At 54.8% G+C, this 26,792-nt stretch overlaps 3 protein-coding genes across 6 annotated transcripts; all 3 read right to left on the bottom strand.

Moving 5' to 3' along the window:
- Positions 1 to 10,649: 10,649 nt before the first annotated feature.
- Positions 10,650 to 13,800, bottom strand: LOC112888081. The gene has a single exon (XM_025954433.1). The coding sequence runs from the start codon at positions 12,832 to 12,834 to the stop codon at positions 11,050 to 11,052; it is 1,785 nt and encodes a 594-aa protein (XP_025810218.1). The 5' UTR covers positions 12,835 to 13,800; the 3' UTR covers positions 10,650 to 11,049.
- A 3,445-nt stretch (positions 13,801 to 17,245) lies between these two features.
- On the bottom strand, positions 17,246 to 20,073 carry LOC112885682. Its single transcript, XM_025951257.1, has 2 exons — positions 19,752 to 20,073; positions 17,246 to 17,772 (listed from the first exon to the last, which is right to left on the bottom strand). The coding sequence occupies exons 1-2, from the start codon at positions 19,869 to 19,871 to the stop codon at positions 17,437 to 17,439; spliced, it is 456 nt and encodes a 151-aa protein (XP_025807042.1). The 5' UTR covers positions 19,872 to 20,073; the 3' UTR covers positions 17,246 to 17,436.
- A 2,322-nt stretch (positions 20,074 to 22,395) lies between these two features.
- LOC112885680 (probable E3 ubiquitin-protein ligase LUL4) lies at positions 22,396 to 26,624 on the bottom strand. Of its 4 annotated transcripts, XR_003227231.1 has the most exons (6): positions 25,707 to 26,624; positions 24,147 to 24,639; positions 23,926 to 24,053; positions 23,328 to 23,371; positions 22,576 to 22,595; positions 22,396 to 22,535 (listed from the first exon to the last, which is right to left on the bottom strand). XR_003227231.1 is itself a non-coding variant. In XM_025951252.1 (4 exons), exons 1-3 carry the CDS (start codon positions 26,138 to 26,140, stop codon positions 23,940 to 23,942), a joined length of 1,041 nt encoding a protein of 346 aa, XP_025807037.1. In that variant the 5' UTR covers positions 26,141 to 26,624; the 3' UTR covers positions 22,396 to 22,595; positions 23,926 to 23,939. The 4 variants fall into 4 exon arrangements, 2 of the variants coding, with proteins under 2 accessions (XP_025807037.1, XP_025807038.1); XR_003227230.1 differs by having other exon boundaries at positions 22,396 to 22,595; XM_025951252.1 differs by lacking the exon at positions 23,328 to 23,371 and having other exon boundaries at positions 22,396 to 22,595.
- Between the last annotated feature and the right edge of the window lie 168 nt (positions 26,625 to 26,792).

Here is a 26,792-nt window from a genome sequence, read left to right as displayed (position 1 = left end):
CTCAGTGTGATCAGGTTTTTCCTTCTCCTCCTAGTCACTCGTAGATAAAAGAACCGCGTGTTTTTATCTCCAGCTCGTAGCCACTCGATTCTTGCCCTCTGTTTCCACATTATTTCTTCTCGATGGTGCAACTCCAACACCCTCTCTACAATCTTCAGTTCTGCATGTGAAGGGCCAGTGCGACCAGGTTCGTTCCTCAGCTTTTCTAACTCCTCTAGAGATTGAAGTTCACGTCTAACATGGCCAAAGGTGGACTTTTCCCAGCCTAGCAAGGAAGTTGACAGACGTTGCATCTTCTCCTGAAGTTCTCGCAGCGTCATCGCTTTCCCCTCACTTGTCCATGTTTGTGATAACATGTCCGAGAATTCTGCATGAGTCTCCCACATGACTTCATACCTGAACCGACCCTTCCTCCGTTGTCGTGCACGTTTCCGATGCCACTGCAACAGGATTGGTATATGGTCTGAAGCAACTGCCGATAGATGGTGCACCGACGCTGCCGGGAATCTAGCGCTCCAATCCGGTGATGCCAAAGCCCGATCAAGACGAACTCGGCAGTATGATCCACCAGCCACCCTCTTCTCAAAGGTCCAGCTGCGCCCCTCGAAGCCGAGGTCATGAAAGCCACACACATCAACCATCCCCTGAAAGCCTGCAATTTGTGAAAAACTTCTATCTTGCACTCCCACATGCTCCGATTGATGTAAAACTTCATTGAAATCATCGAGACACACCCATGGTAGATGGGACGATGTCTTGATAAATTTCAGCATATCCCATGTCTTGTGTCTTTCATTTGTCTATGCTTCACCGTACACACAGGTTAGTCTCCAGGGTCCATTAGTCCCTTCAGTAACAATGGCATCAATGTGGTATTGTGAATACGGTAACAAATCCACCTTTATATCATTGTTCCAAAAAATTCCTAGGCCGCCATTGCGACCGCTACTGCTTACAGCAAAAGAATTATCAAAACATAAACTCCGCTTCAAACCTTCCACTCGTGACTTGTGAACTTGGGTTTCAAGAACACACAACACTGATGGGGCAAACTTCTTCGCCAGCTCGCGAAGCTCTTTAACTGTCGCGGCATTGCCAAGCCCGCGACAGTTCCAACTTAGGCAACTCATTGTGCCTAGCGGCGCTCCTCCTCGGAGCCCGCCTCATTGTTCTCCGCTTGTTTTCCTTTGGCCTCCTTCCAGAAACGCTTTTGTTCCCTTGGTGAAATATACTTCGGCGGTTGCGGGGGCACACCATCGGGAGCTAGTTTCTCCTTGGGAGCCATGTCCAGTACAAGTTTCTTCTACGCTTCTGGCTTCTCTTTCCTTGCTTCAAAAGATTGCGCGGTGGGCTTGGCCGGACTAGTTGCAGTATCCCCCAGCTCATCCTCTCTCTCGGTTCCCAGCCCAGCTTCTTCGGAGTTTCTCTTGCGTGAATCCTAGCTGGTTGCCTCCTTCTCCTTCCACTGTGTGCCTCGGCCAGCATAGACATTAGGGAACCGAGAACAGCCCCTAGCGTACCGTCCAGTTGAGCGTCCACCACGCTCAAACGCCCCCTGGTCCCTTCCCCTGGGTACCTCACGATCAGCATTGGAGTATTTCTGACCCGAGGAGTTCCTGGACGCCATAATTCTTCGCCAGCTTTCATCCAGTCCCAAAACTGAAGCTCCTCCTCCAAAAATTCTCCACTGCCGCACTCAAGATGGTCGTGGCCCATCAAGCCACAATGTGCACAAAAACGAGCTATCTTCTCATACTTCACAGGGATCAATAAGCTCTCACATCCCTCTGGTGTAAGTGTTACAAATCTCACCAAAGGTCTCCCAGCCTCCAACTCCACCCTTGCTCGAAAAAAATCACCTCTATTTAAAACGGCTGCCCTCATCTCCACTGTTATCGGACCTCCCACTCTACCGGCCAATCGTTTGAGGATTGATTCAGATCGATATAGTAGCGGGACCTTGTGAAGCTGGATCCATGCAGGCACCTTGTGTGGCATCACCTTCGGCATCGTTGTCAACCCATCAAATTCCTCCAACATCAAGGCGCATCCACGCAAAAACCATGGGCCTTCCTCCATAATACGCTTCCAGTCTCCCAAACAAAAAGCATGAACAATAAACAGGTTCTTCCCTATTGAACGGAAAACCACTTCACGCGCCGCATTTCATGCCGACCGCATCGTAGATGCTAGCGAGGCTTCACTAAAATCCTTGATCGTCAACAGCTTTGCCGCCGCCATCCACTTGACTTTTGGAAAACCCTCCCTGTCTGCTTTTGCTAGGAAAACTCCCTCACGTTCTGCTTTAGTGAGCTGCAGCTTCCGGAGGAGATCATCCAAATCACCTTCATCCCTCCTTGCCTTCGAGTTTGACGATGTTGCCATCCCTGAACCCTAGATCAATCTCGACCACGTGCCCTACTGCACCGCGCCAAGGCCGGGTAACCGGGCAAAGCCAGTCCCTTTGTCAGCCCGAGCAGAGCAACAGTTAGAGGCTTAGAGCAGATCGCAACAAGATGACCAGAGGAGCCAAAGACCTTCGTCGGTGTCGATCGCCGCCGAAGTCGCCAAAGCCCTTCTGCCAATGCCAATTATTCGTCACTTGTTGCATTGTTCCTTTATCATGAGCCCATGAAGGTCCATGGTAGCGGCGGAGTCGTACGATATGGGCCGCCCAGCCGCTTCTGATCCAGCCCAGAGAAACACAGCCAAGCCCAGCGTGGGCCGCGGTTGGCCCATCCCGGCTGCTAACATGGCCTACATTCTACGGTCTGCTTTCTCACTTTTGGAGTACACCACAGGCATCCACGCGCCAAAAAAAAAAAGAATTCGATTCCACCCTTCCACGCCAGTACGCCACTGAATACCGGGCTGTGGCCTGACCTGAGGGTGCGCTGTCAGTGTCACCCCGGTACCCCAGCCCATGTACCCGTCGCCGAGACAGGCTGGGACGGAGGAGCGGAGCGCTGCGGATCAACCAAGACGGCTGCACACTCCGTGCGGCGGTGACTGGGACTCGGCTGCTCCTGCCCAGATTAATCTTGGGCTCTCGAGGTCGGTGCCATTGATGAATTCTCTCGCCGTCCGCGGATCATTAGAATATATCTGACCTTAGATCATCGCGGCACGCAGCTCGATTCGAATTTGGGAAACGAACAAAAGCATACAAGAATCCGCAGGCACACACATTGCCTGTCGATCTGGTCTTTTCACGCTCTCTCAAACGCATCACTTGGAAAAACAGAACGGAACGGGAGCGTGTGGAATAAGAAGACCTGACAAACTGGAATGTTACGCTTCACTAGTTCACTGCACAATCCGGCCTGCTGAACTTGCGTGCGCACTAAGCGTCTTCCTCGACTAGCCTTTGTTTCAGCAAAAGATTCCTGAGGTTGTTGTATTTTAGTACTTTTACAGCTTTCACTAGAGTGCATGTTGGCAACGGTTTTGAACTTGTGATCAGGAAAAAAAAACTGCATCCCACATTATAAGATCGCCACGACGGTACTAGCAGCAAAGTTTGGAAAATGCATAAGAGCTTTACGATCGTGTTTCTGATCGCGACTCGTGGCACTGGAAACCGCCTGTCCTTTTCTGCTCATTAGTTTACGATAATGATACCGGATTACAAGTGGCACGGAGCAAGATTCTGATCCAGAGAACTAGCGAACTCATGATGCAGGCGCAATGCCTCTCATGTCCCTCCGCACAAATCATGCTCGCCGACTGTAACATCTCGAATTTATTCCGGAATGTTCTAAGATACAAAAATTATGAATTTCAAAAACTTTTTATCTAAGTGTCAGAACCTAAGGATAATATAAGGATATATTTCTTGGATTTCAAATTCCTAGCAAAATAAAATCTAATATAAGTGAAGGACTAATCTGTTTGTATGAATTTATTTGGAGTTGTTGGGATTTAATTGAAGCTATCTTGTTTATTTGAATTTATTTTGAATGATTGAATTTGAGTGGAATGCAAACTCGAAGTGTACCCTTCGAATTTGAATTCAAAAGCTAACTACCCTAACTGAACCCGCTATCCTAACCCGATCCGCTGCTCAGCCCAACCCTAACCCAAGACCGAACCATGACCCTACCCTACCCTACCGAAAACCAGCCCAACCCAACTGGCCGGGTGGCTGCACGCCAAGTTTGGCCTGCTCACCGCCCGCGAAACCCGACCTGCCCGCACGGCCCACAGGCCGGCCCAGTCCCACGCCACTACCCTAGCTCAACATCAGCCGCCGCCTCCCACTCGCCCCCTTTACCCTCGGGTCACTGATAGGTGGACCCCACCTGTCAGCTTTCCTTTCTCCTACCTACAGCCGCGCCGCACCCCGCACCGGCGACGCCGCCGTGCTGGCACCCACCCCCCGTGCCTCGCCTGCTCCCGCACTAGCACCGCTCCTCGCTCGCTCACCCTGCCCTGTGCCGCTTCGCCTCCGCGTCGCGACACAGGAGCCCAACGGCCACGCCGCGCCCACCTATGTCACCCATGCGCTGCCTTGACCACCTGCACGCACGTGATCCGCGCCCGAACCATAGCCCGGGACCCCTCGGATCCACGCCACGCGTCCTCAGCTCGGACGCCGAGGATCCCCAACGTCCTCTCGCTCCCGACCGCGCCAACCCTAGCGAGCCATCCATAAAGACCCAAGGCCACCGCCCGCAAACCCTAGTACCCTCGGGGTTTCTTCCCTTTCCGTCACGCCATACCTAAGAAGAAGAGAGGGAGAAGGAAAGAGGGAAGAAGAAGAAAGGAGGGAAGAGGAGGAGTCGCCCGAGCCACCGCTGCCCCGAGTCGGTGCTGCTGCCAGTAAGCAAGACGAGGAAGAGCCCGGAGGGGAGGAGGATACCGACATCAAGGGACTTTACCACGCCATCACTTCGTGCGGCGACATCACCGTTGTCGCGCTGCCTGCATAGTCTCACCTCACCACGGCATCGCCTCATCCTTGCGCCGCCCCTTGGCTTCCCCGAGCCGCCGGTAAGCCAGCGCCGCTGCCATGCCTTAGACACCCATGCTGCCGACGAGCTCGCCGTCGTCGATGAGCCTTCCAATAGATGTTCCTAGAATCCCTTGTCCTATAACCTTCTCGTGCAGGAGCCCGACATGCCGCCATGTTTCCTGTAGACGCCGCCCCCCTCCCCCCCCCTCCCCCCCCCCCCGGCCGCTGCACCGTGCCATGGACCCGGAGCACCGGTGCCCCGCACTCGGCACAGCCACGCCGCAGTCCTAGGATACCAGGACCCGCGCGCATGCGTGTACACCCAAGCCGCTGGCCCCAAGGGCCAAGTCTTGCCCCTGCCTCGCTGTGCCACCGTCCCGCCTCAGCGCCGTGGCCCTGGAACACCAGGAGGCCGCGCGCCGCCGTGCACATCCGCCTAACTAGCCAAGGCCCCGCCTTGGGCTTTGTCGTGCCCGCCCTGCCACCATCCCCACCTCGCCGTCGTTGGCCCTGCCGTCGCGCTGCGACCCTGGGAGGCCAGGGACTCACGTGCGTACGAGATCACCGCAGCAAAGGCCGGCCTGTTTCCCATCGAGCCGTGCTTGCCTCGCCACGGCCTCGCCATGCGCGGTCACCACCTATGCGCGGCCGTGACATCGCGTTCGTGTCGCGACCAGGCCAGTGCGGCCTTTCGTCGAACACCCACGGGATGCTCCCGCACAGCCCGCACACCCGCCACACACACGCACTCACACACACGCGTAGCTACCGCACCAGATCCGGGCGCTGCAACATCGGATCCGGCGAGCCACTAACTAGTGGCCCTCGCCTGTCAGCGCGCGGCAAGAGCCGTTGCCCTACGGGCCCTTCCTATGAGAGAGAGGAGAGGAGTAAGGGAGAGAGCAGATCACGGCCTGATAGCCGAGCTGGCCCATTTGTTAGGGACATGGTGTGACTGAACAGCGGGACCCACTAACCCATGGACCCACCTGAATGTTGACCGTTGACTGTCCAATGTTGACCGGTCAACGCTGACATCAGCAGGACCCCCTGACCCATGGACCCACCTGACCGTTGACCGTTGACTGGCCAGCGTTGACCAGTCAACGCTGACGTCAGCAGGGCCCACTGCTGCCGTCAGCAAACCCGACCCACCTGCTGACGTCAGCATGCCACGGGGCACACCCTGGTGCTGACAGTGGTGCTGGCAATGTGTTTTCTTTTTTCAAAACCTTTTATTAATTTTAGAAAATGATTTAATCTTAGAAAATTCATAATTAATTAACCAGAACTTCCAAAAATTATGCAACCAGTTTCATAATTCTTCTAAAATCATGATCTGCCCGTTAAAGTAGGTTTTGTTGTGATTTGGATCTTATTTGAGTACTTTTATGCACTTTTGCACTTTGGCCCCTATACTTATACATAATTACGATTAGACCCCTGCGAGGAGGAGCTGATCGGCGTCCCGGATGACCAGAACACCACGACGATTTCCCGGATGACCAGGACTACAAGGAGGACCGAGAATACTACGAAGAGACGCTAGATTCACGCCCATCTACGATGTGAATACCTATTAGGCATTGCTTGCTAGATATGCTATGGTTTACTTTATGTTATGATGAGATGAATCTGCATAGCTTATTTTATTTACCTGAACTTCTTGCAATCCTATACACTTGCATGTGCAATGCTATACACATGAAAATTATATGAGATGCCTTGCTATGCCTTGCATGTGTAAGTGTGGGATTCCATGATAGTCTTGGCTTGAGTGGAGATACACTTTCTAGGAGTTGGTGAATAAGGGTTTTTAGCCAGAAGCGAGTGAACTTAACTCGATCTTTGGATCGAGAGCTTGGAGTGTGTATCTTGGCACACTCTACGGAGCACCTGTGGCGGGTGCACCTTTGTGAGGTTACTTATTGAGAAGTTGGTGGTACCCGTAATGGGTGCAGTTGTGGACCATTGCGGTGGATATGCATGTGAATATACTCGCTTCGGCATATGAGGTCCTGTTGGGAGTAACTATGATTAGTGGGACTTTGTTAAACGTGCACACCACTTACCCATTATAAGGGTGAGTCCGGTCTGGGACTAGCAAGTACGGTACCAAGCCGGTAAGAGGATCGAGTATCGGTGCAGGGGGAGGAGGTGCTGACCTCACGTTCTCCAAGACGCAAGGGAGGCTTCACAGTCCCGGAGCGACCTCTTGCGGGAGGATGCGCCCAAGATCTGGGAAAGCCGGATGGTACCCAGGCTACTAGTTTATATATCAGTAGACCGGTGTCTCGTCGTTAAGTTGGATCGCTCCTGGCTAGCTTCAATTCGAGTGAGCACAGGTGTACAACTCCTGCAGGGTGAAAACTATACGAATAGCCGCGTACTCGATCATGTACAACCCTACTCTTCTGTAACTCTTATTAATTAGTGTTACTCATACTTTCTACCTCCCTCTAGTGTTGACTTCCTGTTTGGGGCAGCTGAGGTGCGAGGAGTTTGAGTTCTCGCACCGACTCGGTGGTTTTGGAAGGTGTGTGTGAACCGGGAGTCCGGGATGGCAGAATGGCCTGATTTCGGAGTTTGGATGATGATATAACTTATGATGATGCTTATGCATAGGAAACTCCAGCTTTCCTCCTTGATTTTGATATACCTTTAGTATAGTCCACTTAAAGCTTGCATACGGATGGTGACGTGAACCTATTCCACACCTTGGGGATAGTTGGTAGATGCAGGATTTGACCCGAAGCGTAACACCGACTAAGAAGGATGATTCAAGGATAACTCGTGCCCCGCTCAAATTTGCCTGTGGAGGAGTGTTCTCCCAAGATGGAGGATGGCTTAGAAGGTTAGCTACCCTTTCCGTTTTCTGATTGTTTCACTCCATCCCAAGAGGCTTGTACTAGAAAACTCATAATATAATTTTTCAAATTATGTAATAATTAAATCCATATTTGAATCTATGCGATATATGACTATAATGAATCTATGCAATATATGACTATAATATCTGGCTGAGATGAGTTTTGTATGTGATAGCTACTATCACCACGATACCGAGAGTCGGGTTCTCATTTGAAAATCCGGTTCGTCACACGGACGACACGGCCCACCCCTGATGTCTGAACTTTGCACCCAACAACAGAACATCGGTTCATCTGGCCCTTCTCCAATCGTCACTGTTTCTTCACTCACGCACGAAGCACCAACTGTGGGCAAGTGTGCAAACGAAACACTTCAAGGCACTCCACCTCCAATGTGGTGTTTTTCTCCGTACTTGCTTGTTTGCAGCAGAAGCGAGACAACTGAACTCTGCAATTCCGTAGGGTGCAATCTGACCTGCTGAGGTTGTGTAGGATACAATCTAAGCAGCTGAATTTGCGTATGCATTGAGCCACTTCCTGAACCTTGTCTGAACAAAAGGTTCCCCAGCCTGGCTTGCTAGTACATTTTTTTTGGGAAGCTTGTGTTGCTATATACTGTAATTGCCAAGTACCTGATGCTATTAGCATGTTGCTAGGAGTTTCCAACTTGTGATAAGAAAAAGTCTACTTGCCAGATTAATAGACTGCAACTGCAGATTAGGGGTGGGAAGACACATAGCTGTACAATCACATTTCTGATCATCTCTCTTTGCACTCAAAGAAGCATCTGTAAAGCACCCGAACCAGTCTGCATTTATTTATAAAAGGAAAAACAGTTGGCATTTCTGACTTTCTGTACTAGCATATACCTGACAGCTGCAGACCAAACGATCACAAACAACAATGAACAGAAACCGAACGTTGCACAAGGTAGTAAAAGTAGCACCGCACAACATAACGCGGCCTACTGAATCTGTACAGGCGTACAGCATGAGCCATGAGGCCTCTTCGAACAGACGTACTGGATAGTTACATGAGCCTGATTTTCAGTCACAGGTGGCTCCGATCGAGTGATCGATCTTCCTTGCCTAGTGCCTACACGAGCAGCATCAGGCCACTAGCAAAGCTGAAAGATCAGATGTTTTGACCATATTGATGGCTGGCTTCGGCTTCAGCTAACCAACAACCCACCCCCCCCCCCCCCCTCGCTCTCTCGGAGTTGTGGGCGTCGCTGTCAAGAGTCACCCACCCCATGTTGCCTGTCGCTGTGACACATGGCTTGGTAAGCTGGGAAGAGCGCCTACCAGATTAGCAGGCTCTCGACGTCGGTGCCCCCTAGATTCTCTCCCTGACCCTGCTCATTAGTAATATATTTGATTAGATTACTAGTGACACAAAGCTCCAGGGATTTCTAGGAAACGAACAAACCGTAAAAGAATTCACGGGCACAACGCCTCTCTGGCGGTCTCCTGCTCATATTCAGGTTCACGACTGCACACAAAAACAAAACACCAACTCAGATCTTATTATTATTTTATTTTAGAGATTCTCGCTGTATTACTTTTTAGATACTAAACATCTATTGCTTTTAGCTTTGGAAGTTTTGTGAATTGTGGATCCTTTCCTCAACCCTTGCTTCACTTAAGGGAAGTGGAAAAAGGAAACGGGGCCCAAACGGGATTTGTTTTTAGGGACACCCGAAGCTAAAGCAACCACACCGGGCAGAACCTCTGTTCTTGCTTTGTTTGGAACTTGCTTGTCACACAACGAACAAATGAAACGAAGGGTGTGGATGTCACACTAGAATTCATCTGACCTGCTGAACATGGGCATCTATAGGTTAAATTGACCTACTCAGACTGCGTGTACATTAAGCCTCTGTGTCCTTGTTGGAGCAAAAGATTCCTGGACCTGTCTTGCTATATTTTTTTACAGCCATCCGAAGTTATAGCATGCCTGTTGCTAGAATGCTAAGAGGCTTGAACTTTCAGCGGGAAGGGAAATATTTGCTTTCTTCACATTATACGGTCGCCACTACGGCGCTACTGCAACATTTTCGAAATGCATAAAGCTTTACAATCACATTTCTGACGACAACTCATAGCACTCAAATTTGTTTCATCGCCTGCCCTTTTCTGCTTATCAGTTTATGAGACTAGACTCGTCTTCCACAAGAGAGAAAAGCCAGCCCTGAAGTCTGAACAGACTGAGCTGCACACAAGAAATAAAACACCACCACCAACAACAACAACTTAGCCTTTTGTCCCAAGCAAACTGGGGTAGGCTTGGAGCAAATGCAGGATGACCTGAAGGCAATCCACCACCATACCGAATGTTTACTATACTCGCTTGTTTGCAGCTGAGGTCAGACAGAGAGCAATGAAACAAACTGTAACATTACACTTACACGACCATATATTATACAATATGACCTACTCGGTTTGTGTAATGTACAATCTAGTCAACTGAATTTCCGTATGCATCGAGCGGACCTCTTCATGAACCTGTCTTTGGCAATAATATGATGCTTTTAGCATGTTGCTAAGAGTTTCGAACTTTAGATCAGAAAAGGTTACTTTCCAGATTATTAGACTGACAGCATCACAAAACTCCGAACAACACATTAGCTTTGCAATCATAATTTCTGGTCACCACTCATTGCACTCAAAAGTAATTCCACTGACTGTCCTTTTCTGCTTATCACATGCTGCTACTTTACCTAAAACACATGAAATTCGAGCACACAGGGAAACATCTGCAGCGCGCTCCAGACAGTGGCATTTCTTTACCTGATAGTAGCTAACCCGCACAATCACAAAGAAGAATGAACCGAACAGAACAGAGCATTACTAAGAAAGTAAACTAGCACTGAACAGAATCATTGAACCTACTGATTTGTACAGCATAAAGCCTCCTCGAATAGTCGTGCTATATATTTACATGTACCTGATCTTCCTCATAGGTAGCTCCGATCGATTTCTCAATCTTCCTTGCCCACTAGAGCAAGATCAGGTCAGTAGCATAGCTGAAAGATCAGATGTCTGACCATACAAATTGCTTCAGCTAAAACCCCCACTCGCCTCTCTCTTCCCACATCTGATGTACACATGAACTCTGCAACCGTGTATCTATACCTCGTCTTGGCAAATTCAGCTCCCTAACCAGCCTAACTTTAGTTTATACAATTGAGCACCAGAAACTTACAGAGCATGGAACCCGCAATTCTCATCCATTGCAGATGGCATTGAGGAGCACATGGCCCAGCATCAGGTCCACGAAATACTGGTGCCCAATCTTGCCATCCCGCCACACCAGCCTCGCCGGTGCGCGCCCGTAGTGCACACCGTCATTGCAGCGGTTGTCATAGTGCCATGGGAATGTCATGTCGAAATTGTCGATCACCCCACCAGTGAGCACCCCATGCCGCCTCATCTTCTCAACGAGCACGCCATTGAACGCCTCCATCTTGCTTGGATTGAATGCCAGGTCCCTAGCATACCCCCCAGTCGCGATCGTAGTACGGTAGAACACCCTCGGCACGGCGTGGCCACGAGCACGCACTTTAGCCATGACATCCGACCAGAACTGTGCTGCGAACTCGGCGCCCTGGGCATAGGCGCGGACGCTGGTCCAGTAGCACCCGTCGTGCAGGCCGGAGTTGAGGATCACGACATCTGGGACGCGGTCACCGGACATGAAGTAGGACCGGATTAGCTGCCGGAACCCCCTGTTCCGGAGGGAATGCAGGCCGAGGTAGTTCATGCTCATGTTCCAGTGGCCGTTGAAGATGCTCGTGATCCTCAGAGTCCCCGGCCCGCCGCTGGGGTTCGTGAACACGGCGTCGAAGCGGCGCGTCACGACGGACGTGTCCGTGACGCCGAGGACGAAGGTGAGGAGGTTCCGGATGGTGTCGACGTGGTTGGAGTCGCCCCAGAAGAAGAGCCACTTGCCATCGAGGCACCGCCACGCCGCGTCGACCGCGAAGAGCCTGAAGGAGCAGTGCGCCGAGTACACCCACCCGTTGCTCTCCAGCGCGCCAAGAGGGCCGTCGCACCACGGGGCCTCGCACGGGTGGTCCGGCTCCAGGCAACGGTACCGGCCCGCGGCGTCGACGTCCTCGCAGTCGTCGTTCTTGGCGAGCCGCGTCCACCGGCCGGACCAGGCGTCGCGCGCGAAGTCCGCGGCGCGGCACACCTCCAGTGCCGGGAGCGACACGTTGCTGTCCGGCCGGAACAGGAGTGGGATGCGGCGCAGCTCAGCGCGGTACTTGAACCTGGCGGAGGAGAACTTGAGCCCCTCGAAGCTGCGGAAGAGGAGGACGACGGTGAGGCGGAACTCCCCCGCGGCGAAGCGGGGCGCGACCTGGAGGCGGACGGAGTAGGAGCCGTCGCCGCGGTCCATGACGGGGGGCCGCGACTTCCACGCGGCCCCGGAGAGGTCCACCTCGAAGTAGTCCCCGCCGAGGCAGCGCCGCCTGCCGGCGTCGTCCAGCGCCCAGAACGTGAACTCGTGGATCTCGCCCGCGCCGAGCTCCGCCACCTCCCCCCTCGCCGCGGCGCCGTCGAGGACCGGGACGGAGATGTTGGCGGTGCGCGCGTCCCGGCACGGGGAGCCCCCCGGCGCGAGCCACCGCGCGAGGAGGTCGTCGGTGAAGTTGGTGCGGTCCGGCACGGAGAGCCACGCGGACGAGGAAGAGCCGGCGCTCCCGCCCCCACCCGCGCTGCCGACGTAGCGCAGGTACTGGCGCCGCAGGCGCCGGTGCGCTCCGGCGCCGGCGAGGGAGGCGTCCGCGGCGAGGAGGACGATGACGCCGAGGAAGGACGCGAGCGCGAGCTTGGCCGCGGAGGGCCCGGGCTTCTTGGGGCTGCTGTGGTCGCCGCCGCCGCCGCCGCCGCCGCCGAAGCAGGAGGAGGAGGTCCTCCTGCTGGGGTCGGCCCCGAGGTGCGTCTGCTTCTTGGCGTCCCCGGCGGCGAGGGATGGGCGGTGGGGCGGCGAGAGGTGCGCCGACATTGCCGGGCGCGGGGGTGGGGAGGCGCTTACCTGGGGCCGGGCGCGGTGTGGCCTCGCATGCGCCCGCCCGCGTGTGCGAGCGCGAGGGGCGAGCCTGGTCGCGCGGGGGGAGCAAGGCAGGGCAGGCAAGGGGGGCCGCGTCGGTTTGGAAGGGATTGCCGGATTGGGATTGGCGGCGAGGCGGGCGCGAGCGGGCGGCGGAGGATTTTCGCCCGGGTTTTGTTTGCTGGACTTGCTGCTCGCCAGGAAGAGGGTGGACGGCGTCGCTACGGGTCAGAGCGGACGCGATGATAAAGGCGCCCGTCGCCCGATCGCGTCGGAAATGCGGCATGTGTTTTGCCAGCCGTCTGATTGGAATTGATGGCGGGAGGGGATTGCAGTTGGAACATTCATTGGTCGCCTGCCACGTATAGAGCCTGCCCGTCCTGAAAACGGGCGTGATGGGGGCTGATGGGCAAGGACAGGGACTCATAAAAGTAGGAACAGTGACGCACATTGCCATGGTTTGTTGATGCATACTACTCCGTATTAATCCACAAGTATTTTCTAGTATGATACTTGTATTTTGTACAAGTACGTGTACATGCGAGTAGCATCGATGGTGGCATCACAAGAGAACTTGTAGAGAAGATTGGCATTCCAAGTTGGCGTAGGTTCCACGTAGACAGGGCCCAGCATCTAGGATGCGAGCTCCTCGTCTTGAGATCGTTGGGCTGGCAAAGCTACTCCTGGTCCTGGCAGCTCACCCGGTGACCACGCGCTTCTGTTGTTGCCTTCTCCCGGCAATGATCCTGGGAAATCACCCTGCCGCCGAGGCGTACTGACGAGGGAATGATGAGCCGCTGCCGCTCCTATCTGCGGCGGGGGCGCAGAGGATCCTATGCCATCACGTGGCGGGGCCCCCTTCACCGTTTCAGCCTTTCGAGGTGGTGTTGGGCCGCCTGCCCAGTCAGCCACCCGTGGGGAGCCACGCCGGGGGCCCGAGCCGGCCGACCGACCGAATGGGTTCCATTCCGCTCGCTCGCTCGCTCTCTCTCTCTCTCTCTCTCTCTCTCTCTCTCTCTCTCTCTCTCTCTCTCTCTCTCTCTCTCTCTCTCTCTCTCTCTCTCTCTCTCAAGTCTCAACCCTGACCTGACCTGGCTGGCAATCCCCTCGCGAGCCGCGACCTCGCTCCCGGCGCGGCGGCGCGTGAATGGTGCGCGGCAGGTGGCGCCGGAGCGCGCGGTGGGCTGCGGCTGTCGTCGGGCCGCCACTTCCAAGTGGGGTGGAGCAGGTTTGGTGTGGGTGGCATGACCGCACGACACGAGTAGCCGGGTTGCGAAGTGCCTCGTCGTTCTTCCTCGTTTCCATGGGAGCTCGACGAGATTGGGTAGCTTCCGCCGGTTGGTCCTCTCGCACTCATGGGGGTGGATGTGGTAGGTCTGGGGTTGGTTGGCCCGGCTGGACGCGGGCGAGTTTCGGTGGGCGTAGCCGTACGGTGACAGGCCGGTTCGTTGGCGAGCGTTCCTTGCATGCAGGGGGCATGGAAGGATTGGAGCAAGAGTTCGGCAGATCGCGGTCGGTGATCGCAGTCCGGTGGCCGGTCTTGCCTGTCTCGGCGGCCGCGGCTGTTGTTACACTAGCTTTATCGGCTGTGCACAGGTACCAGGAGTTCTTTGCACCGGAGCGTCGAGAAAGGAAAAAAAAAGGAGTTAAAAAACTTCTCGGCAAGCACAGAGCACGCTTTGTGCCTCGGGGCGCAATTCGTGTCCTTGAGCTGGCTGCAGGCCATCGTAGAAAAAGGACGCTCGTGTGTTCCGTGTTGCCAAACGGAGAATGGCATCGGCATCGAGTGCCCCATCTCAGGAAAAAAGAAGGGGGCACCGAGCACCGAGTGCCCACGCTCCCTGTCAAGTGTGAACCGAGAGACTTGGCATCGGCTCCTGATGCCCTCCCTAATCGCGTGATCACGCCAACTTGCGCGGGGGTTACGGGACAGCGTTACGCGCAGGAGCGAAAAAGGTGGCTTCTCGTCGCGAAAGAATTGCAAGGGGGGGGGGGGGGGGGGGGGGGTGACGCGATGGACGGTTGAGCACCGGTACCGTGCTCTTTATGGCGCCGTTAGTTCCGGGACCTGCTCGCCCTTTAAAAAAAAGAGGGTTTTGGGACCTGCTCTGCTCGTTGTGGACCACCGCCCGGGCTATTTTTGTTCTGAAGGGGTTGGCTTTGCCTGTGTGGTACAGTCCTCGCACGATTCCTGTTCATGATTCAACGAAAACTACGGTGCTGGCCTGGGTGGTAAATCTGCCTGCGGGGGCAGTAATGAATAACGCCGTCACCCTCCCCCATACTCGCCGAGACGAGCGAGATGGTTCCGTTGTCTCGACTCCCAACGGACCGCACGGCGTGGCGTACCATGCCAGCGTCACATGGCCGTACGAACGTACGGCGTACGCGTTGGGGATACGGTGTGCGAGTAGACGAGTACAGTAATACGGCACGCCGTACGTACGGTAGTGCTCATGTCAGCACGTCATCGTAGCGGTGACTAGCGGCGAGTCATGGCGACGAGGACTCATGTCATCACCGACTGGCCGCGGCCGGTGTCGACGTGTCGTCTTCTCCTTTTTTTTCTTTTGTTTCGTTGCTGCTGGCGCCTTTCCATTAGTACTGCGTCTCCTACAGAAAAGCCTCAGCTGGAAGCAAATGATCGATCGTGCCGCGTGAACACAACCAGGGCTCCCTGTCCGTTTTGTTGGAACGCGGCACGTGTGCGCCCGCTGCCGCTCGCCCGGGGCAAAGCCGTGCGTCGGCTGGGCTGGGCTGGTTGATTGCCCGTGGCAACCGCGGCACTACAATATCGGACTCTTCTCCAGGCCGGCTAGGCAGGCGGAGCACCGGGCGGCCTGGTCCAGAAAAGAAAAGCCGACAAAGGTTCACTTCGGCCGACACATAGACGCCGTGTGCGTCCATTGGACTGGCACTTTTGTACTTCTCCCTCACTCAACACCTAGTGGGCCAGAAAGAAGGTCGTGCTCTCTTTGGGCCTGTCACAGCCCAACTGGAGGAAGCCATGACGGATATGTGCGTCCCCAAGAACCGACGACCCAATCAGGCGGCAATCACACACGCATCACATGCCTGCTTGGGGAACCGACCCAACCGCACATCGCAAGCGCCGCGCCACGAATCTTCTTCTCGTGCAAAGCCAGAGAAAAAGCCACGTACCCACTCGCAGTCACATGAGAAAAGGTGCGGATGCATTTTTGCCGCAGAAGACATTCCCCAGCGCTCAGGGCGGTGGGTCGTAAAGGATGGTTGCTTCCGCTGCTCATCTCGCTCGCGGTTGTTTCGTTTTCCTTTGTGCCCATCCTCTCATAGAGGTCGGACGCCATTCTCTCGCATCATCGGTGGCGATCCTTGCGATCGTGACCTGATCCCCGCAGCCACGTCGTCGATCCGATCGCGCAAGACCCGCCCGTGACGATGTCCCGCCGGCCCTGACCCAGCTACCGCTACGCACGCAGGCACGCCGCCGTGCCGGCCATCCACCGCAGAAAACCCCGCCGAGGCCAAAGCGCGCGCCTCCACCTCCACGGGTCGTCGCTGCGCGCACGTAACCACGGCATGCCCCGACACCCGTTGACCTCGCTCGAATCACGAGAACCCCGCCGGGATCCCCACCGCACCGACCGACCGACGACCCACCAGCAGATCTAGTGATCTACCGTGCCCTGTCATCCAACCTACTCCCTGGATGTACTGTGCCGTGTCTTCTCGCAGCTGGATGTAGCCTGGAACTCGGCAGGCCGCCGCACGAGCTGGGGGAGCCCAGCTGCCCAGGCGAGGGACAGCAGCGGACGTCACCGCTCACCAGCCAACCCGCCGCACAGGCTTCTCCCATGTCGCAGGGGGGGCACGGGACACCCGACGCCGCCGGCAGGCTCGCGGTTCCACCTCCAGATCTGGATGCGTACACGTCCCAAGAATCCACGCACGCGCGCACGACCCGCGCGATTCCATTCCCTCCCCCCCTCGCGTCGGGCACAAAAAAAAGAGGGGGGAAAAAAAGAAGAGAAAGGGGATCACAGCGCGCGGCGCCGCGAGGCATCAAGCGGCACCAATCATTTGCTCCTCGACATTTCCACTCCCTTCCAGCACTAGCACTACTAGTACACCAATCGAATCCATTTCTTCATCATCTTACAAAAATGGTTGGAACAAAGAAATAAAAAATAATTAATAAGTCGACCGAGCCAAGATTAAAAAAAAAGAAAAGAAAAAGAAACTACGGCGCCACCAGCCACTATACACACAGATTATTTGCGCGGCGGCGCCCCCAGCCCACGTTCCTCAACACCACCCCCCCCCCCCCCCACCACCCCACCCCCCTCCTGCCCTGGGCTCACATTATACATTTTGGACCCGGGGGTGGAGCAACCGTGGCCTATTATTTACCATATAATAACGGCGGTAATAATAACTTAAATTAATAATTAATTAATTAAACAGATTAACTAATCCGGCCGGTCCGGTCCCGCTGGCACTGCATCTGGAGTTAGTTGTGCTCTTTTTTGGTTTCGCTTTTCCTGTTCGATTCATGATGGCGGTGAGGGGTTCAGATCAGGCGCGCTTCTTGGCGGGCCCGCCGGCGGCCAGGGCGTTGGCGCCGGCCTGCGCCGCCCGCGCGGCCTTGGCGGCGGCGGCGGCGCCCCTGTTCTTGCCCTTCTTCTTGGGGTGCGCGGCCCCGGGCGTGGACCGCGGGATGAACACGCCGGTGCCCTTGCTGCCGTGCTGCTGCTGCTGCCACGCCGCCGCCCTGGCGGCGCTGTCCCCGCCGTAGCTGGCGCCGTGGTGGTGCTGGTGCTGGTGGTACAACGTGTAGGGCGGTGGCGCCAGCAACGACGCGCCTCCACCCTGCTGCTGCCGCGGCGGCACATGGCCGAGCGACGCGAACCCCTGCGCGTGCAGAACCAATCAACCAATCAGTCGAGATCGTTTGTTTAGCTGGGTGGTCGTGTCGTGGTGGTGCTCGCACATGACGCGATGCGATCACGGCGAGACTTTTATCTATATAAATCTATAAAAAACGAAAATAATGGAAACGATCGGTGGCCGATAGCTGTGCAGGATCGATCGAGCAACTAGGCAGGCAGGCAGGCAGGAACATGACTCATGGCCACTTGTTGCGTGCATGCCAAGGTCTCGGCACTCATGACCGGCCGGAGAGGCTAACAATTCGCGCCGATCGCCGGTGACAGCGCGGCTGGCTAGCAACAGCCAACAGCGACGGCCGGCCGGCACGGGCCGCATGCATGGCAATGCCATGATGACGGACGGGGTGTTGTGTGCAAGCAATAATAAAAACGTCTGATCCAAGGCTCCAAGCAACGTCGATGGCTAACTCCCCGATCGCAAAAGGTTCAGGAAAGAGAGAGAGAGAGAGAGAGAGAGAGAAACAGGGGTGATTATTCTTTTCTTTTTCTGAAAGGAGCAAATGATCATTCTTGGCAATCATGCAGGGAGGAGGCAGAACAGGAGGGGTACGTGACGACCAATAGCAATTAACTTAATCGAGTGCTTGGGGCCCATGCTAATTACAATCGGGCGCCGTGTCCGTACGGGAGGGGGGAGAGGGAGCATGATTAAGCAGGGTGTTTAACTGATTAACTGGAGGTCTGGAGCCACTAAGCACGACGGGGGCGCATATGCGGCCGGAGGAGGGGATAGCCGGCGGCTACGCGGGCGGCGGGCAGCCATGCGATGCGTCGCGGCGGCGGCGGCGGCGGTGCCGTGGCGGGAAGGCGTACCTTGCAAGTTTCTAATTCAGGAACGGCTAAGGAAAGTGACACCGGCTGCTGGCTCCCAGCAAACGGCTGTGCACGTCACGGGCTGCCGCTTGGGACTGGGGCCCGGCCCGGCTAGCTAGCAAGCTCATGCCTGGGAGAAGATTAGCTGTGCCATTACGGCTGCTGTTGCTGCTGTCATGGACCCGTTGCTATCAATGATCAATCAGTGTTCAGTTTAACAACATACTGTAGACAGCTTGCTTCTGCAGTACTCAACTGGGAGAATTATGTGCTGCTACCCATGAACACGGCCGACAGAAACAGTTCCTTTTACACGGCCGACGCCAGGATTTCAAAGAAATTGGAAGATTCGCTCGAGATTCAGATGGAATTTGCACAAATTTTGCTGAAAAGAATCTCCACAGTTTCCATTTCCGGGCCCTCGAAACTCAAGAGGCTTGGCTTGTCCACCAGCAGGCAGTGCTGGTTCACTAGCAGAGTAGCAGTCTAGTAGCACTGCGGCTGACTGAAGAGGCCGGTGGCGGGCGGCCCAGCTCGGTTTGGCGGTAGCTTTTGGTAATGGTCAATTTTCACAGGAAAGGTGTTTTGTTTCCTCTCCCCAATTCGAAAGGGCGCTCGCTGACGTACTACGACCACTGCACGAAAGATACGCCTGCGCTTGTTGCGAGTAGCTCTAGCTCCGGCCTTGTGCTTATCCTCCGAAAATTCTGCGCGCATGCGCAAGTGCCCCGGAGACACTCCAGATGCACGCGGTGCTGTTCGGATGCTAATTGGTCGAGGCCGCTGGTACCACAAGTAGGCCATGATCGAGATGCCCTCTTCTTCTTCCGGCTCCGCTGCGGATTGGGTGGTGGAGGAAGACGAGCGGTCATGGCGTTTTGGTTCGGTTTGGTTTGGTGAGGTGGTGTGCGAGTGCGAGTGCAGGTGCGGGCGGGCATGTGTTGGGGGTGGTGTGTTTGTGGTCTGCACTCCGCACCAACCAACTAAATACCAAGAAGCTCCGGGAACGCAACAGAAGCTAGCTGGCCTGGCCTGGACCTGAACCGACCCCTGACGAGCTACCACACGACCACACGTGCATGCACATGCCTGCTGGGAGGAGGAGGAGGGGAAGGAGCGGGGGCTCACCGTGAGGGGCGCGGCGGCGGCGAAGTCGGCCCCCTCGTCGTCGTCGGTGATGAGCAGCGATATCCGCTTGCTGAGCTCGGCGAAGAACACGTCGTCCTCCAGCATCGCCTCCACCTCCATCGCCTTCCCCCTGATGCTGCTCGGCTTCTGTGCTGTGCCGTGCCGTGCCGTGCTGTGCTGAGGCGTCGGCGAGAATCTCGGAGAGCAGCGGAAGCAATGGAGGAGGGGCAGGAGGAGAGGAGCAGATGGAGGAGGAGCAGAGGCTTGCTGCGGCTGTCTCTCGCGGCGTCCTCTGGCGCTGCGCTCGGCCGGCGGAGGGAGGGTCGCGCTTTAATAGCGGCCGCCCTTTTCCTGGTGTCAGCTCGGGCGGGGCTGCGGGGTGGGGCCGGGCCCCGGCGGAGGAGCTGGCCAATCCCCGCCCGGAAAGTTCGTGGGCCCCACGAATGTGGGGGCGCGGCCCCTGCACATGTTCGCAATCCGCTCCGCTCGTCCAGCCAGCCAGTGCGCGCCCTCATCTCGTATCCGTATCCCCCCCGGCCACCGGACGGCGAGAGGCCGCGCGGCCCCACCTGTCAGCAGATACTATTCTTACGATCACCTTTTATTCATTTTTTTTCTTTTGCTCTCCGAATAGGCTGGGAGTGGGAGAGAGCTTATCGCCGATTCCCGAGTCGTATAAGCGGCCCGACACGGGGTTGATTGGCCGGCGGCTGCCCGGATCAGACGAGCTCGAACCGCGACCGCTCGTTTGCCGCCGCCGTGTGATCCTCTCCGGCCGGGATCGCAAGGCATGATGACCGGACCCGTCCCGTCGAGCAACCTTCGCCGGGAAGTAACACCGGACCGGACGCGTAGGACGGCGGCGGCATGAGTGCATGTGCATGGCAGTAACCACTCGCGGTCGCAGCGGATGATGTCCGCGGGGCGAAAGGGACGCCTTGCCCTGCCCCGGCATTATCCATCCCCTGCGAGGCGCGGGCAGGTCACGGGGCGGATGAGGCTGCTCCGGCGCGGAGCCGGCCACCGAAGCCCGCCCCGGCCGGGCCGCCGGCTCGTCGTGGATGGAACCCGCCGCGGTCGGGAGGGGGGCCCCGGGATCTCCGCTGCCTGCCCACATGGTGGCCCGGCGCCCGCCAGGGTGGCCGCGCGGAGGCCCCTCTCGGCGTCAGCGGCATGTTCGTGTAGGCCAGCGCGCTGGCACCATCGCCTGCCGCGGGGAGGGAAAAGGGGCGCCGTGTCACGTCCAGCGAGCAGGTGGCGGCGGCGGTAGTAGTACCAAGTACACCGCCAGGAATCGCATGCCGATGCGTGTCGCGCCCGCCCGCGGCGTCCTGATTGGCAGCCGAGGTGGTGCTCATTCTTGGCGGCGCCTGGAATCACCGGGGAGAGAGAGCACCCGAGGGAGAGAGGGCATGTGCTGCGGTGGTGAATCTTTGCTGGAAGCACCGGGATTAACCAACCAGTGGTCGCCATCGCGGACCGGGCCTCACTCGCTTGAGGCGACTGGCTCCGCCGCCAGTCGGTTGGTTCCTATCCGGAACGGAATCCTGGATCAGATGATGGGTTCGTTCGGATCGGTGGACCGTGGCGGGGGCGAGCAGAGGCCGCGCGCGCTCCACGTCGACCTGCTCCTCCGGTCCTCCCACTGGGGTCCAGGGGAGGTCAGCGTCGGAGGTGGAGCCGCAGCCGCAGCCGCAGCCGCGCGGGGGCCACCGGCCCGCTTCACCAGCCGGTGACCACTTCGGCGGGCGTGAGCACTGAGCGGTGTGTGTGGCTGCCCGCGCGCGCGCTGCCGGGGACGCTGGTTGGACAGTCGACGCGCCGGGGGCCGCTCGTTGCATACGGCGGCGGGGTGCCGACGACGGACAAGTAGCGGCCGGCGGGATGGTGCGACCTGACTGTGATCGGCGATGGGTGGACGCGAGCCCGTCAGTTCATAGCTGGCTGGCGCGAGTGGGGGGTGGGGTGGCGGCCTCCCGCGTACGTACGGATCGACGGCGTCGTCTGACAAGAAGAGCTGTCAGTGACGAGGTGACAGGGTGCGCTGCTGTGCTGAGCCACTCGCGCACGTCCCGTGCCCCGCCCCCGCGTGTGCGCTGGTGCTCCAGCTATCCACTGCGGTTCGTGGTGCTCCTCAGCGCCTCGTCGGCACATCGGCGCGGCGGTCGGCAGCGCGGAATTCCGCCCAAGAATTTTGCGATCGCAGACGGATGCGTATTTTTCTATGCGCCGTAGAGGAGTTTCGTGGGGTTGACTTGCCTGTGTGGACGGACGCCGTGTTTCCCGTACCATACCAACGCAATTTCTTTTTCGTGAGAAAGATTTTCCCACACCATTTGCAATTTAACATACTAGTACGACTTTTTTTGGTGCTTGATTATCACTAAATGGCTCTCTTAGAAGCAAAAGTACAAGGAGGATGAGATGTTGCCGACAGTCTTAAAAGCACATGTTATGGATGCTGCCATTTTTCTTAAGGTTGAAGGGTGTTTGGCCGTGTGGTGTGAGTTTGCGACTACCAGGTCTTTTGGATCTAGGAAAAATTTGGATCAGGTTCCATTATACGTGTTTCCCAAAGGGATGCAAGTTAGGTCGGTACAAGCGTACAGGCCGACGCACTGAAACTTTTTGGCTCCCAACCATATGCACAAACAAACAATCTGCACACATCAGAAAACTGTACCAGCGGCCTACGACCATGGACGGTGCTATTTACATGGTATATACAACGACGAATTTATCAATTCCTTTTTTTCCCTGAAGACAAAGGCGATACGACAATGCGTCTGTACGATGAGCCTCCCACATATACCACCATCTCAGCATCCACAACATGTCCAGCAACTGGAAAAACAGAAACCAACGGCAAAAAGGAATAAAAATGTTGGGACGATTCAAATTTACTCACATTTTGTTAATGTTAGTTATGGCCAGGCAATCTTCGGTATTCCACGTAGGCATAGGATATGCTAAAAATAACATTAATTATGCCAAAACTGCGGTGGTACTGAACTAATAAGATCTGAGTAGTTGTTATATGATTTGCAGCCTTGCAGGAGATCTATTCCAGATGCTCATCTGACTCTAGTAACTCAAACACCCAAAGTTTGAGTTTAGATTCACTGAATGATACAGATTACTCAAGGACTGAATCACCAAATGAAATGTAACAAAAAGACAAAAACCAATCTCCATTGCATTTCACAAAGAGGTAGGTAAAACTTTACGGCAGGGTAATGTAATCGAGGGTAAATATGTATGGCACATCAAATGACAACTTTGAGTGGTTTAGATCTTTCATGCTGTTTTTTCATAGCTTAAACAATATGGGTGTCTTGACTAATGGAGTAGTCCACCAATTTCATCCACGTTTTTCCAGTACGTACTAACTCTATGCCACAACCACAATCAGGGGTGGGGTGGAGCTACTTACTCCACATAAACATCAACTCAGTGTGTGGATGGTACATAGCTTTTTAAGTTCATTACAAATATGTGTATGTATGCAACAGATCACAAATGAAGGACCTTAACATATTTAAGCTAGGTTCAGGAGCACTAGTGAACTTCACTCACCTTTTCACTCCACTAATCTCAGATTCTCAGCACAGCAGAGGACCCTAAGCAGAATAGCAATGCTTTAGTTCAAACTTACCTGGAACAGAGCACACCACTTTTAACTCCCAGATTCCATATCGATGGTCTACCACGTATCATGAGTTCTACCGGGTTGATATATCATGTAGTTATGTGCACAGAACCATCGCGCAACTATTAGGATTTGCTACCAGATAGATTGGACAGAAACATCACACTAATGCTTTGCCAAAAGGAAAGATAAGGATGGTCATGGAATATGGAAAGGTATGACAAAGTCTGTGTCCAGCCAAGTATAAAGATGACAGTTGACATAACAGGGAAAGAAAGTGTCAAAATTAGCTTCATCAAGATCCAAAACTATGCCAAGGATTGGTTTCAGATGCCATGTTATAGATATACCATAACAAACAGAAAAAAACAAGAAACCAAGTGCCATGTGATGATCTTCACAATCCATCGCTAGACCACATCATCACAAGTTCACAACCATCAACAGAACTATACACTTCAAGACTCATGTTGTTTACAGGATTATGGACAATTAGATAATATAATGCAGCAGCAGCAGCCATACCAGCAAAGTCTCCTTTATGGCTCAGGACTTCTAACTTTGATCTCCATTAGTTTTTCAACAGGCTGTCTGCATATGGGGCATTTATTTGACTGAAATCGTAGAGTTTTTGCACATTCACTGCACAAACACTGGACAAGAAAGGACCAATCAGAGAAAACTTTAAGGTAATGAAATCAAGATCTACCAGAGAAAAAGTATGATACGGTAAATTATGTTCTCACCAAATGTCTACAAGGCATAACAGCAGTGTCCCTTGGTTCTGTCAAGCAGATAACACATTCCTTTCCCATGTCATCAGCATCAGCATCGGCAACATCTGCTTCTGTGGAGTTGACAAGACCGAAAATTTCCTGTAGCTCATACCTCACTCCATCAATCCACAAGATTTGCTTGATAACTTTGACTCGAAGGTCATTGTTATGCTTCTCCAAAACAGCAAGCGTAATCTGTGCACGAGTGGAGTTTACTGACGAGCCACCTTCCTCTGGAGATGGATATGCTTCTGCATAAACTACCAGAGGGTATACTTCCCCTGATGGATTTGAAAGCTCATCAAGAGAAAAGAATCCCAAGTCAACACCAGATCCAGAGGGCTGGATGAACCTTTGGGCTAACCCTTTCTGGAAGGGTATTTTTGTTAGCGTCTGTAATTCTGGGTATACTGAAGAAAAACTACAGTCTTTTCCTTCCTTGGCAAAGTAATATATAGTCACCCTGCAAAAGATAAGGATATGTTTAACTGTGGCCCCTGATCTTTAACATTAGATGGTAATTAAGCACTCATATCAAAAATATTGAGACCTTGAACTTTTCCTAGCATAATGCCATTTTTTTAATAACAATTGTAAAAAAAAAATGCCCCACCTGCATTAGTTTGAGAGGGAAATGATGCAATTTTAGTTTTGAAGAAAAGCGTTTTTCTTACTCTCCTGAACCATGGCTGGGAGCTGGTTAACGGGCAGTTACATGTCCAATTTCCAAATTTCTTTTTTTTCCTGTCAAAATTTCAACAATCTAACTGCCAACACGATCTAGCAGCAACTCTATTTTTTTATAAAAAGAACATCAAAATGGCATTTTGATGTTCTATTTACAATTCCCATCAGTAACACCAGAATTTTGAACACTGGTTGCAATAAATGTTGTACATTTAATGGGGTTGAAAATGAAATATTAAGTGATCTGTAGTACTATAACAAATAACACCTCCCATCATCAGAATATCCTTCTGGTTTAAGCATATGATAAAATTGAAGAAGAGATATTCCAAACTACTCCTGTTCTTCTCATTTAACATTACTGGCAAGTCATTAAACTTCAGGAGTAGTACTTTAGTCACGCTTAACTATTTGTTGTCTTCTTTTTCTCCCAGTGATTTGATATGAAAGTGGAGAATAAGTTACCGATCTACGAGATTGAAAGTATAGTCATATACCAAAAGTTGTAGTGTCCAAGTCTCCGATTGTAATGAAGCGCCTATAATTTTCTACAGATCCATCTTCCCATAGCTCCAGTTTTGGTGTTCTCTTTGTAAGCTGCTGGATTTCTACTCAACTACTCGTACTATTGGGCTTTCCACAAAAGGTAAGCGAAGAGTCTTGTCTAACAAAAGTATGCAGAACTTACTAAATTCTACTAATCTTTACCCTCACAAATAAACCGAACCCTACAGCTAAACTTCCCGTAAGCAGTAGCTACACAATTCAGGTTAGCCAAACAAATCCAACAGCCCCATTACAGGCTTACAGCAGGGAGCAACAGCAGCGCGACCCGAAAATCACCTGCCGTCGGTTACCGCGTCGAAGGTGAAGGCGACGAGGCGGCGGTCGGGGTCGGCGCCGTCGGGCTCGAGCCTGATGGTGTCCTTGTGCAGGTTGACGTAGTTCTTCACCTTCTGCGCCTGCTGGTGCTCCACGTACTCGGGCGGGGGCCCCGTCAGCGCGGGCGGCTGCGGCTGCTGCAGCGGCGGCGGGGGCGCGGGGGCCGGGTGCCACGGCCCGTGGTACGCGTGCGGGGGCGGCGGGTGGGGGTGGTAGTAGTACGAGGAGGCGGCCGGCGGCGGCGGCGGCGGAGGGGGCGCCCGGTGGTGCGGCGGTGGAGGAGGCGGGTGGTGGTGGTGGTGGTGGTGCGGCGGGGGAGGCGGGGGCGGGTAGGAGTAGTGGGGCGGCGGCGGGTAGTAGTCGTCCCGGCGGCGGCGGCTCGACGACGCGCCCATGGTGCAGCGCGAGCGAGGCGCGCGGAGGAGTAACCGAGCAGGAGGCAGCGCGGCGGATTCGAGCGACGCGTCCGGGGAAGGGAGGGAGAGGAGGGGGGAGGTTACTTAGCCGCGTCGCGGGGGCGGGCGGAGCGCGTCGTCGTCGGGGTCCGTGCGGGCGGTGGAGTCTTCAGACGCGACGGGGGAGCGGAAGGGGAAGGGGAGGGGAGGACGAGCAGGACTCGGATTGACTTTTCACGGGTGTTCCCGGGAGCGTTTCCCCCAAGGTTGCGCGTCGCGCGCTGCGCCCTGACGGTGCCCGCGAGGACCCGCGGCGCAGTGGTGGGTGAACGAAACGAGAGCGGCTCTGCTCTGCGCCCAAGCCCGGCGCACGCGCACGGCAACGGCGACCCGCCGGACGGTGGAAACCTTGTCGTCGCTGTTGCTGTTGGTGCGTCGCCGATGGCGACGGCTGAAGGCGCAGGCAGGAGGGGGTGCCCGGAGGATTGGTTGAGAGCTGTCGGACAGGTGCTGTGGAACGACGGGGCTGACAACGTCGTAGTCCACGGGCCTGATAATGTAGCAGCCAGCCAGCCACGGTGACGTGCGTTGGTTATTCGTTCAGCACGGTTTGCCAGAAATGTACCAACCACACGGCTGCGCGTTTTCAGCT

The sequence above is a fragment of the Panicum hallii genome, chromosome 3 (genome assembly GCF_002211085.1).
Source record: "Panicum hallii strain FIL2 chromosome 3, PHallii_v3.1, whole genome shotgun sequence".
NCBI classification, from domain to species: domain Eukaryota; kingdom Viridiplantae; phylum Streptophyta; class Magnoliopsida; order Poales; family Poaceae; genus Panicum; species Panicum hallii.
The sequence above is the reverse complement of the archived record's forward strand: the minus strand, read 5'-3'. Positions and strand labels throughout refer to the sequence as shown.